The sequence below is a fragment of the Spea bombifrons genome, chromosome 6, assembly GCF_027358695.1.
Source record: "Spea bombifrons isolate aSpeBom1 chromosome 6, aSpeBom1.2.pri, whole genome shotgun sequence".
In the NCBI taxonomy this organism is placed as follows: Eukaryota; Metazoa; Chordata; class Amphibia; order Anura; family Pelobatidae; genus Spea; species Spea bombifrons.
In genome coordinates this window covers 4,321,109-4,334,224 of record NC_071092.1, presented here as the reverse complement: position 1 = coordinate 4,334,224, position 13,116 = coordinate 4,321,109, and the positions used below count along the sequence as shown (strand labels likewise).

Genomic DNA, 13,116 nt, shown 5'->3' with positions numbered 1-13,116 from the left:
TACCAGCTTGTTTTGGGGTAAAACCTTCTAAAAAATTCTGTTGTGGTTTTTGACTAAATACAAAACCCCAGTCAGCGGCGTTCCTTTGTGTTAACAGAACGGGTTAACAGAAACTTTTTTATTCATTATTTTTTCGTTGAAAATAAACACTTTGGGGGGAAAAAAAACAGCTTTATGATTTTAATATCAAAGGCTCTTTGAGTTTAACCCTCAGTCACCCAAAAGGGTTAATGTACCACTAAAAAATAAATATTGATAAACATAGATTTTTTTTCAAGCTGCGTTTTTGTTTTATATTTTGCTAAAGCACTAAACTACAAATTATTTTATCAACGTTGGCAATAATTAATGTACAAAATATACTTAATACATCTGCAATTATCTTATCTGAACCCTCCCACTTCATATATACATTTTTTTAAAAATCAAAAATTTGCAAAATAACCCCCACCCCAAAAAAAACAGCAAACGTCAAAATTCTGCACTTTCAAGATGCATGTTTTGAACAGTGAAATACAAAAAAAAAAATATGTACCCTCCGATAAAAAAAAATCACACAAAAATAAAAAGGCCAATTTAACACAATCTGAAAAAAAAATAATAATAATGACAAATCATAAAAAAATCACCTTTTTATCTACTTTCATTGACCCAAAACAATCACAGGGTTTGGTGAAACAGTCACATTATTTAACTTGCATTGTTGGTCTCTATAGCAACAAGAGATCCTCTTCACTTTTCATAAAATCAATCCCAGTGGTTCTAAATATCGCGATTTTGATTATCCGTCGAATTCACATTTCTTGGTTGTGCTCTAGAACGTCAGCTGTGTTCCCCGTCCTATCTGTCCCAGCCACGTATGATGGAAGTGTTTTTTTAGGTTCCTGACAGTCGATTCACATTTTTTAAACAAAATAAAAAACATATCCTGTCCGAAATGTTGTTGTTTGTGAAATTACAAAGGACTTTAACTAATAAATATGTTTTAAAGAAACCCATGGAGCTATTAGTTAACTGTTCCACCGTTAAAAGTTGAGCCCGGAACTTAACCCTATAAATATATCCCAGTGTTCCGCGGCAAATAATCTAAAATGGGTAAACCAACTGCCTTGTGCTATAATGGATGCCACACTTTCTCAACGAGGTATCACAATTAACAATCGTGTCTTCCCTGATGCACATTGTTTTCGGTAGGGTGGACTGCATAGGTTTGAAACCCACATTATGGGCTTGCGGGGCATTACTGAACGGGAAGAGAAGAGGGGGCAGGCTGGTCCACAAGGCATGTACAGCTATTGTAATAAAATGCGTCTTTCACTATTTTAACCCCTTAATGACAAAGCCCGTACATGTACGGGCTCAAAATGCATTGTTTTCAATGGGTTTTGGGACCGTCCATTGTCCTTATGGGGTTAATATCATTAAACTCTTGAGTATTATACATTTCTTTCTATGCTTGAATCCTACGCATCCATGGACATTCTGTTTGGTTTTGTTTACTGGTTCTTGAGGCTGTTACCAGGGACTCAAAAATATCCAACCTTTGGGAAAAACTTTAACATAAAAGTGTCCACTTTTGGAGTGTCCCTAAAATACTCATATTAGCAAATGATCATTCACTCCATCCAAACTCTACATTTTTTTTTTTTAAATCACTATAGAAAGTAGCGGGGATGGTGGTTAACAACACACTCAAAGGGTTAAAGGGCAGACGTTACTAACGATGCTTATGGCCCTGTAGAAAGTCCATATAACAGCAGCAACTAACCAACTAACCCCTTGAGTGTGAGTAGAAAAGGCCAGCAAACAGGTAAGGCCACACGCTAGTGTCCACGTGTCTGCATCAACATTTTTTGGTTTCTTTACATTCATCATCATCATCATCATCATATACCTTTTGATATGTGGTGCATTTTAACAGTAACGCGCAAAAAGGAAAGGCCATTAATAACATATGGTTATGGCGGATGGCTGTTGCTTTAACCCTGTATTCTTCCAGAAGGATGTGCGACACAAAATGAAAATCTCATAGATGGTTGGATAGATGGCACATGATGTAAGATGCTGTATATTTTCGCTACAACACTTTAAAAGGCAAAAGCAGTTATTTATAAAAACACATTCCGTTACAAAATTCATTATCACCAAAACAAAAAAAAATATGAAATAATGGCACTGAAGGGGGAGGGGGGGGATTAAGTGCTGGCCTACAAATAAAACACAGCAAGGGTTCTATGAAAAAAAAATGATACCCAGAAATCTAGAATAAATGTTTTCTACTGCACAAAAATAATATAAAGTAGAGTCTATACGAAGGCGCTCTTTTCAGCGCTAACAGTTGTGATCATTCTCTTCCATACTGATGCTGCTTCTTCTGCTGTTGGTTTTTGAAGCCCCAGGAGACAAGGGATGAAGCTGGTCACTGACTCTTGGTGAGAGAGTGTCGTCCATGAAAATATCTTCCAGTTTGGCGCCCATTTTGGTGGCGATAGTGTAGGCTGTTGGGGATTCAGTCATATTTCTCATATTATTACTGAAAGTGATGGTGCCATCCGTGAGGTCGAGGGTGGTGGTACCAGAAAGGTTGTGGTGGTTTTGTAGAACCTCTTGGTTACAGCTGTCGAGCATTGGCTCCTGTTTGATGACCCTGTTGACCAGATCTGAAGAACAAAGACCTGTAGAAGGGACGATGGAAAGTCCATGTGCTCTTGCTTGCATCTCCAGCTCCTGAAAGACACAACAAAGACATGTCTCAATATAAATAGTTGGTTGGCTTAAAAGTAGACGACACATGCAACTGGCTTGATATGAAGACCAATGATGCTCTAGTTACGTTATTTTTAACTCTACAGACACACAACGTCTTAGTGAGTCTTACCTATCTGATTAACCTTTTCTCACTGTAATTAACTGGTGTCGGAATCACAAAAAGTGCACCAATACAAATATCAAATATGGTACATGGTTCATTAACTTGCCCCAAATAACCCTCTAAAGGATTCAAATTGGTTTGAATATTTTCAGGTGAAGATGGATAATTCAAGAATATGAATCCTGACTCCCAATACTTAGAAGCCAAGGAGTCAAGAGTCATTACAAAAAGCGATTTCTGAGGATGCACGCGCAGAAATATAATGTTTGTGACACATGTCATTTTGGATTATCAGGGCGCTTAACCTGCTGTTTCATTACGAAAACCGCAATCCCTTAAGGCAACAGTTGACGTTACTTCCTTTTAGCTAAGTCAATTACACCTTAAGCTCATTATCAGTCTGACTAGTGAGAAGTCAAAAACTGTAAGAGAAAAATAAATGCAAATTAGCATTAATTGAGCAGAATTAGTATGAAATGTCCTACAGTCAAATCAACTCAACTTCCTGGGTTTAAGTCTCAACTTTGGGTGTTTTCTAAATAAGCTCTATTTTGAAACTTGAACATTGAGCTGACGTGGGAGCAGGCAGAGGGGGCTTATCACACTTCTCACGAAGCCGGAACTGGCAACAAGTAACCAATCGTGGCAGTTTTTTAATCAAAGTCAATTTAACTGTTAATCCAAAACAAAATTACCCTCTTAATTTTTCAGCCTAAATGTTATTTATATTTTTCTGATATCAAGAGTACTTAAAATCCACCTGCACCTAAAAGTGTACATTTCAAATAAATCATTGTAAGGGTGGGTAAGGTCTTTACAGGGTTAAAAAATGGAAAAAGAGGTCAGTGTAAGCCACACGAATAGTTAACCAGACAGAAAAAATCAAAAGCAGCAGAAGAACAAAAGAAAATGGAAGAAACCCTAACGCCGACGTCTCTTCCGATGGACCCAATGTGCAAAAAACCCTAGAATGCACTAAAAGTTAAATTATTAATATATGTTATTTTTGTAGCCCTTACAGAATCTGCCCTGCCCTGGACAGTGGATGTTATACATACAAAGTAATTAAACTACAGCTTAAGAACTGAACAATCCCATACTTCGAAATGGTTTAAATGGCCAAAGAAGGTCACTTTTGAACCAGTGGGTGTGGTCGGGGGTGTGGCTTTAGGGGGTGTGGCTACACACATATTTATAATTGACCAGAGAAACATAGGCCATCATGCTTTTGTACTCCCTGTCCTGATGATAACGCACCTGTATTCTAAGCAGGAGGTGTCTGTTGGCGTGTTCAAGTTTCTTCTGCTTGTTCTCCAGTTCTTTTGATCGCTGTTGTTCTCTTTGCAGCTTGCGTATGTAATCCACGGAAGCTTTTAAAATTGTTCCTTTGTTCCATCGCATGTCCCTGAAAAATACATTAAGAAACACAAAGCATTAGCCTGGTTACTCCATGTTTTGTATATGTTTTTTTTTTTTGTATATGTTTTGGTTATTGTTATGTTGGGAAGGTGGACATGTAGACACTATGCCAACTTCACTACTATATATACCATTCTAAGAAAGGTGGTGATTGTACAAATATCAAAACACAGTCAACTCACTAGAGAGTCAGAATAATTAAAGTATCGACAATTTTTTAGCTCAACGTCTGGCAAAGCACAGCCTGTGAAAACTGGAGAAATGCGAGCCGAAGTCGAGCCGGCTGAGACGCCTGCCCTCTTACTTGTAAGGACTTTCTTTATGTGTAATGGGGGAAAATGGCTGTCCCGCTCACCTCTCATATATATATATATATATATGTATATATTTGCAAACAAAAAGTAACATATGAACATAGAACCTGCCGGCAGATCGGCCCCCATTCGGCCCCCGTCTAGTCTGCCCTATTTTCCTGCTGTAAAAACCCAAACCCTAATCAGTCGTTGGTCTCGTTTAAGATTCAGGAGCCGTATGCCTATCCTATGTGTGTTTACATTCCCCTCACTGTATTAAATTTAAATATAGGAACTTTATAATAATGTAAAAAAAAAAAATGGATACATTGATAAACATTATATTTATTGTGCTCGTGGATACATGAAACATGGACCTCCTTGAAAATATCTTGTAATTTAATGGGGGGCGTTTTTCATGAGTATAAACAAAACAAAAAAATAAAAAAAATAACCAAAAAATATAAGCTACATTTGCATCAATTTAAAACAAAAAAAAAAAATACACACCAGACTCTACAACTGCCAGGTTCCACTTCGCTAGGGCATCTAGATATGGTATTGTAGGACCTAGGGTAGTGACAAGGAGTGGGTGATCATTGTGCGTAATGAACTCTGGGACATATAGGACAGCAAGTACTGGCGGAGGGGTTTGGAGAAACAATAGAAAAGGTAGCAGATACGATAAAATGACCCACTCAAGCTACCCTATTCTAAACGCATTGGTACAAATTCTAAAGGCCATTCAAGGTTTGGTCTTACTGTTAATTAATTGTTGTTACCCCCTAATTACATTTGATTTTATTCTGAGATTACTTTCGTATTCAAGGTGGGATACTTCTGTTTATTCGCATATTTTTTGTATGCCCACCATCATCATCTACATAAAAATACAAGAGAGCTCTGCGTTGAGCTATAGAACCTTGCGTATGTTAGCCTTTAAAAAATATTTAAATTAAAAAATTAAAATTTTTGAAATGGAAAAGGAAAAATGTAGAGAAGCACACCATGCTCTCATTTTACCAGAATTCAGAATTCATTGGAAAACCTCGTAATTTAAATTAGTTGACCAGACAGGAAGACAATACCTGGGTCATCTCAAAGCAAATGTGTTTTTAAAGGGTCCCAAAAAAAAATAATACTCAACCTTTTTTGAAAAATGGGTACGCTACACACAGGCCACCTTTTCTGTTCAACAGATTCAAATTGAATTACACCAGAGCATAACTTTTTACACGCTTCAAGAAATGACCGGTGTCCTTAAAAGTCCCACAAATCACCGCAGGGAAGGCGATAGATCGGATTTTAACGTTTCGATCCATACTCGACCCCCACACTTGGGTGTTTTTTAATCTCCGGGCATGGAGTTCCCACCCCTTTCGAGCCAAATTTCATGGGTATTGATAAGATCATTATATTGATACAGGACGTGGATCGGACCGGTGCCCCTAAATAATAATTACATTTTCATACAATCTGTTTGTCTATAAAATAGGTGTAATCATCTTCTTTCTCACAAACTATGTTAACTAAAAATATATTTATAATTAAATATCATTTATGGATTGTAAACTTGCATCTTACTAGTATGGCATATTCATTTCATTGGATTTGTTTTTATGTTGAGTATTATAATTTTTCACTTTCCTTTCTCTTCACTTTTTTGTAACAGCGCTACGGAATTATTTTATAAATAAAATGTAATGTAATGTAAAATTTTATAATCTATGTGATTAACTGAGAACGGATTTTTTTTATGCTGTAGATCTATAGGGGAGCGGGGGACAGAGCTGTTATCTGGTTCAACCTGGTTAAAATATGAAATTGCGCATATCCTTATATTTGGTATTACGTATTTAATATTTTTTTCTTTTTAACCCCTTGAGGACAATGGGCGGTCCCTAAACCCATTGAAAACAATGCATTTTGAGCCCGTACATGTACGGGCTTTGTCATTAAGGGGTTAATTTGTTGTTGGAAAAGAAAGCAACTTTATGGAAAAACTGCATTCAAGTTAATATAGTTCAGTTTTCAAAAGATAGCGGACAAAATATTTTGTGTGGATTTCACCAAAGAATTTCACATCAAATTCACTATTAAGAACTTACGGATCGTTTGATTTGGGTATCAGCGTTCCTAGTTCTTTTATTCGATCATTGATGTTAAATCTTCGTCTTCGTTCAACTGTGGAAAAAAAAAAATGTTAAAATGCGGTTTATGTAAGAATTTTAAATCAAGTAAGTGATGTACAGTAGATGGCATAATAATAATAATAATAATAATAATAATAATAATAATAATAATACAACCGAAAAATTATAATACCGTATTGGCTCGAATATAGGCCGCACTTTTTTCCCCCACTTTAAGTTTTTAAAGTGGGGGTGCGGCCTATATTCGGGGGCGGCCTATATCCGAGCCAATACGGTATATGAAGATAAATCTAAAGAAAAATATCCAAAAAATAAAAAAATATTTATGCGGAACGCCACTAGGGGGAGCACAAGTCTCTCATATTGTTTCTACCCTGGCTTAGATGGATCTAAAGAAGAGACTTCTGAGCTCCCTAAAGCTCATGTGATGCTATATCTTTTCTACGTTGCTCCAATAAAAAATAAAAAAATTCTCTCAGGAATCATAAAATTATAATTTCCTTTCACTCCATAAAATTTCTTGCAAAGAATTAAATTGTTTAAAAAAAATGGTGGTTAATTTTCCAGGAAATTTTGCAGATTGTTCGTAGAATTATCTATGGTTCAGCTTTGATAATAAATAACACTTAATGATAGTTAAGAAAGGGCTACATACTAAGGTTGTGATTGTCTTTCTTTTGTCTCTCCTTGGCCAGCGCTCTTGCTTCCGATTCTGAAATGTAGAATTATGACAACATTTTCCAAACCATTTTCACTTTCACAAGCGGCTTCATAGTATTTTAACGCATGGTGGTGGTGAAGGTCAAGGTCACTGCTCTGCGACTCTTGGGGATTTGACTTAGTCTATAAAGCTTCCACTCTACTGTAGCTGTAGTCCTCGTTGACACAGATTGGTAGGCATGTAACATGTATGTATATATATATGTAGATACTGTAGCTACTCCATTGACAAAGTCTTTGATGACTATAAAAGTTACGGGAAAAGTGGAGAATTGGGACTGGGGACAAACATCTAGCTGAGGACAACGGTATCTGAGAGACCTTTATAGTCATCATCTGGATACCAAGCAATGTACAGTGATCAAAAAGTAACAATATAAACTTGGAAATTAGTAAAATACTATCATCTGCTATACTTTGACCAGAATTTGGCTTTTGGCGAAAACTTTTTAGGCTGATGTCAACGGAAGAAGAAAACGTCAATCACCAGAGCGTCTATGTTGAAATTTTTAAAGTACAATCTAATGATTTAATGTATTTTCGTTACGCGTCTCTCTTGAACATAAAAACTTCCCAACGTGCACCCGTTATCTCCTTCCTGATTGGTTGCCTTATTTGTTTTTTTACGGTACTTCCTTTCTAACTGGTCAAAAGTCAATAAGATGAAGGAAAATTGTGATGTACATCATAAGAATAACTTAAACATTGACATATAGGTAATGTTTAACATTCTCTTGATTAAAGTTAAGATTTTTCTTTCTTTTGGAACAATTTCATTTGAGTGGCAATTTTATCTGAAAAAACCACGTGTTCCATGAAACGAGGACAAACTTTCTAGATCTTTTCAGCGGTGGTACAAGAATATTAATTCTTAATTCTCAATTATTTCTCAGTATTCCAGGTCCTTATAACCAAAGAACATTCTTGACAATAGTATTGCATCAGAACGACGTGTATCATTCCTCTGACATGTTGGGCTGTGTATAGGAGGCCACTGGTGTTTTTTTTTTTTACTAGTGAGATATTTTTTACATGTCAGATATATTATTTATAATACTTTGCTTAGGAGTAAACTAAATTAGTAGCAAAAATTTGCTTTTTTGAGGATAAAGGCCCAAATAACCAAATACAATTGCGGTACACAAGAGTGGAACTTTCTGTATGAATTTGACATCAACATTTAGTGACACTATGTGATATATTATATATATAATATATATCATATTAAATATATATTAAATATATATCAGAATATTTTTATCTCTTATTAATTTAATTATTTGGTAGTTTTTTTATTAAAAAAAAACTAAACATATCTCCTCAAGAATCCCTCGACCTCTCTGATATTTAAATTATTTACCTGTGAGTTCCCTTTTGATATTGGGAAGATTAGGAGGGCAAGAATTACTGATGTTTAAACCCGTAGGAGGCATACCTTGATTTCCATAAATGTCAATCAAATTACCCGACACAGGCAACTGGAAAAAAAACAAAAACAAAATATTATTGTTAAAAAATGTTCCCTACGTAAAAACGGAAATCATTATTATAACTCGCTACAAGGAAGGGGCCAAAATGACTTTAATGTGTTAATGGAAACTACACGTTCTATGGTTCTGATGGTTAAGACGTATAAAATAAAAACTCACATCAGGGTAGACTAATCCAGTTTGATAGATCTAAAAAAAAACATAAATTCTGAATCTGTTCTACTTCCCAAAAAAAAAACAAAACAAAAAAAAATAACATATGGAGATTGAACAAAGGGGGTTAAATCATAACTCAACACAATTTATGCATAAGGAACAGTACTGTTTGTACGATGAGATCTCAGTGTTCTTGTTACAAGGATTCTTTTAGAATAGTATAAAGCAGGATTAACTAGAAATTATATATTTTTTTATGAGCCATTTACGCAACTTTACAGGGTAACCGAAGGAATCGTCATGGTGGACCTTACCGTATTTGCCATTTGCATGGCAGGATCCATTAGGAGAATATCCTCATTATAGCTGGACTCCAGGCTTATTATGTCATCGATCACATCATCCATCTAAGAAACAAAGCGAAAGTGTAATTTTCTACTCAAATACATAAAAATGTGTCTATTGTGAAGATTAAATTATCCTGAGTCCCCCAATACATATAAAATCTTTTCCAACCTCTCCTTAGAATGTAAATATGCCTCACAATTATCAATCCTTATGGACAATCGTCTGCACCTCTTTGTTAGGAGGTTAGAATCTGAACATTTGGGCGACCGCGTTGGAGGACTCATTGAAAGCCCTGTCCTCCACCCATCTTCTGATAATACCTTCCATTGACTTTAGGTTTTAACTCAAGGGATCATCTCGGTCTCCCATAAAGATTATTTGAAATTCCTCTAGTGTCCCTGAGCAGGGTCCGATGGAACTGACTCCAGCTTCATGACTCCAACTAGACCACCTTGTACGTCAGGAAATATGATTTTGTCCCAATTACCAATTGCTTTTAGATTTAAGGTCAGGAGTGGGGCCTTCAGAAGTCCACCATTCTTTCCAAGAACTTTCTATGAAAGTGCCATAAGGCTTGTTATATCTTTGATAACCATCCCAAATTTATTTGTACAGTCCTGCGGGACATATTAGTACTTAATAAATAAAGAGTAATAATAAAGAATTCCTTCAATCGTGGCTAGAAGCCAAGACCTGAACTAGTAAAATCCAAAATGTAATCTATAGATCCGTGTCTGGATATATACCAATATTTCTCAGAAACGTGAAGGGGCAGCCATTTTTTCCATTAGAAATAGAGATAAAGACAGTTACCTCTTTTTCGCAGGTAGAACCAATGGTCAGCATGGCCATAGGGCTGTTGGGAGCGCTGCTTCCCGTTCCGGGGGGCATGATGTGATCACCTGGCTGGTTAGGACAAGGTAAGCTTAAAGCTTGGCCTGGGTGTTTGGCGGTGGTCAGGTACTGCTTCACCTGTTGTTTTTGGGCTTGTTGGATGTGATACTTGGTCGGATTTTCAAGGTGAGTCTGCACCTGGTAAAATAAATTTCCTTTTATAAAGTTCTGAATTCATTTTAACCCCTTTCAGGTATATGGAAGTTACTGCAATGCAATGAATTATATAATAATAATAATAATAATAATAATAATAATAATAATAATTGAAATATTCAAAATACTATTTTAAAACAATATTTATTCACATAAATTTGGATTTTGCGGGAAACAAAATTTGAAATTTAAAATAAACAGAATGTAGGACCATAGAAATCAATATATTGGAACAAATTGCATTTTTTAATTAAATTAAATAAGAGAAAATCATTAAATTAAATAACCAAAGTTGACACCTGGATGTAATATCACTGGAAGAAGATATCGTATGTTTGGCCCCTTCTTAAATAGACCCACAAAAAGAAATTACAGGATTCATATTAATCCTTTCTAGTCATGTTTAATAGAATACTCCGGATAAACGTAACAGCCATGGGGAATTAGGAGGTTTGGTGGGAGACACTTTAATTGCTGAACTGTCATAGCTCTACAGTCTACATTTGCCCCCCTCATAAATTAAATATAAATCATAAACGGAGTTCCTTCTATGAGAATCCTTGTATTCATAAGACCCCAGTACAGTATATAATGGTGGTTTAATAAAGGTAAGGAAGTTGGTAGATAAATGGAACAGCCTCCCAGCAGAAGTGGTAGAGGGTAATACAGTGAGGGTATTAAACGTGTATGGGATAGACATACGGCTCCTGAATCTAAGACGAGACCAACGACTGATTAAGGTTTCAGTCTTTACAGCAGGAGAAACGGGCGACTAGACGGGGGCCGATCTACTGGCAAAATGTTTATATAAGACGAATGCCGTTCACCGGTCAAGTACACCAACATTTAAATACCATACTGTATTATAGCGTGAATTAGCACTGTAAGTAATGGAAATGCACTCAATAAACATTATTATAATTATATGTTACATAATATATCATATATATTCAGCTCTGTGGACTAACAGCCCAACAATATAAATGATGGATGGATACAAAGTAGACAATATAGATACTGACTGCATATATATATATATATATATATATATATATATATATATATATATATATATATACAAATGTCACATATATGGAACTTATTAACGATCGTCAAGGAACAGAAGAAAAATAATTGTGCCGAATTCCTTGCATGCGGAATTTCAAGAAACGGGAAAAAAAAAATAAAAAAAAAATCCCACCTGGTAATGGTTAAATTCTAGCATTTCCAGCATTTCTGAATATTCGAGGTTTATCAGTCCAAATGTTATGTGATAATATTCCTTAATTTCGCCTCCTCGGAAGCCACTCCACGGGACAACCACAAATAAGTTTACCAAGCGGCTGGTGAAGAAGCTCCATCACAGCATCCCAGGGCTTATAATAAGCCAAGCCAATTAGTTACGCGTGTAAAGGAACAAACAGTCCATACATGAGGGCCTTTTGGATGGGTTGCTAGTGTAGCCTTTTATTTTGATACATTTTTTTTTTGTACGACTTTGACGTCATTCTTCATAAACATAAAAAGGATCTTTTTAGACCTGGGTTATCAAAGTCAAATTGAGTAATAGCTTTGGGCATTTCGTCTATTCATCTTTTGTTCCGGTTCTACAGATAGACAATGGTGTGTCTTCTTTTTTAAGCCATAAGGTTAAAAGTTGTATGTTCTCTTTAAAACGTAGACGTTACTTAAAGATTTCTACGCATGAGTTGGCTCCGCACGTGGGCCGTGCTCTCCTGCGTCTAGTGAAGATGCATGTGCGGCGTCGGAAACTTGTGTAACCGCGAATCAACGCAACGACTACGAGGAACGACTACCGTCACCATTACTGTCATTTTAAAATCAAAAAGGCATCTAAAAAAATAGAAAAAAATCTATGCCATATTTTATGATTTAAAGTACAGTTAGTATTTTTTGTTTTCCAATTTAAAAAAATAAATTAAAAAAATTGAAAAATATGCTTTTTTCTTAATATTTTAGTGAAATAAAGTGGCTTCCTTTTTACAAGCAGTTCTGCATGCCATAGATCCATACCATTATTCTAAGACCTTATTTTTTATCTTTTAGCAAACATTTGTACATGCAGGTATTTTTTTTTTTTTATTTCACTCATATTTCTCTTAATGTGTATGGAGGCTACTGTTTTAGAAAAGAAAATCACATGATTTTTTTTTCTCCATAAGAAGACTTATTTTTAAAAATATAACATAAGTGTATATATATATATATATATATATATATATATATATATATATATATATAACATGGACAGGAGTTTTATATATATATATATATATATATATATATGATATTATATAATATATAGATATAGATATGGATTATATATATATATAACACTCCTGTCCATGTCAGATTTATATACAGCCCTTTGGAGTATTACATACACTTGTAAGTACTTTTTCACAGTTCTACTATTAAAAGTAGAACAAATCAGTAAATTACAGTTAATCCGACACTCTATATTTCTAAACAAAGCACCGGCTTGTGTTAAAAGTCTGCTAATGTTGCACACTTTAGCCGAGACAGGATTTGTTTTGCACACTTTAACCAAATCAGATGTCCAACTCGCTTAACTTATGGAATTAACTTAAGTC

At 35.3% G+C, this 13,116-nt stretch overlaps 1 protein-coding gene across 17 annotated transcripts in view; it reads right to left on the bottom strand.

The window, feature by feature from the left end:
• Nucleotides 1-2,050: 2,050 nt before the first annotated feature.
• The window catches only part of MITF (melanocyte inducing transcription factor), a 66,084-nt gene continuing 55,018 nt past the window's right edge, over nt 2,051-13,116 (bottom strand). For 3 of the 17 annotated variants that reach the window (XM_053470146.1, XM_053470147.1, XM_053470152.1), the window contains exons 3-11: nt 10,265-10,483; nt 9,418-9,510; nt 9,107-9,136; nt 8,818-8,935; nt 7,393-7,449; nt 6,693-6,768; nt 5,095-5,154; nt 4,130-4,277; nt 2,051-2,727 (exon numbers count right to left, since the gene is read on the bottom strand). In XM_053470146.1, coding sequence (XP_053326121.1) covers nt 2,332-2,727; nt 4,130-4,277; nt 5,095-5,154; nt 6,693-6,768; nt 7,393-7,449; nt 8,818-8,935; nt 9,107-9,136; nt 9,418-9,510; nt 10,265-10,483 — 1,197 coding nt within the window. In that variant the 3' untranslated portion in view covers nt 2,051-2,331. Of the gene's footprint in view, nt 2,728-4,129; nt 4,278-5,094; nt 5,155-6,692; nt 6,769-7,392; nt 7,450-8,817; nt 8,936-9,106; nt 9,137-9,417; nt 9,511-10,264; nt 10,484-11,702; nt 12,296-13,116 lie in introns of those variants that run through there. The other 14 variants (XM_053470148.1, XM_053470149.1, XM_053470154.1 and 11 more) reach the window with 12 other exon arrangements.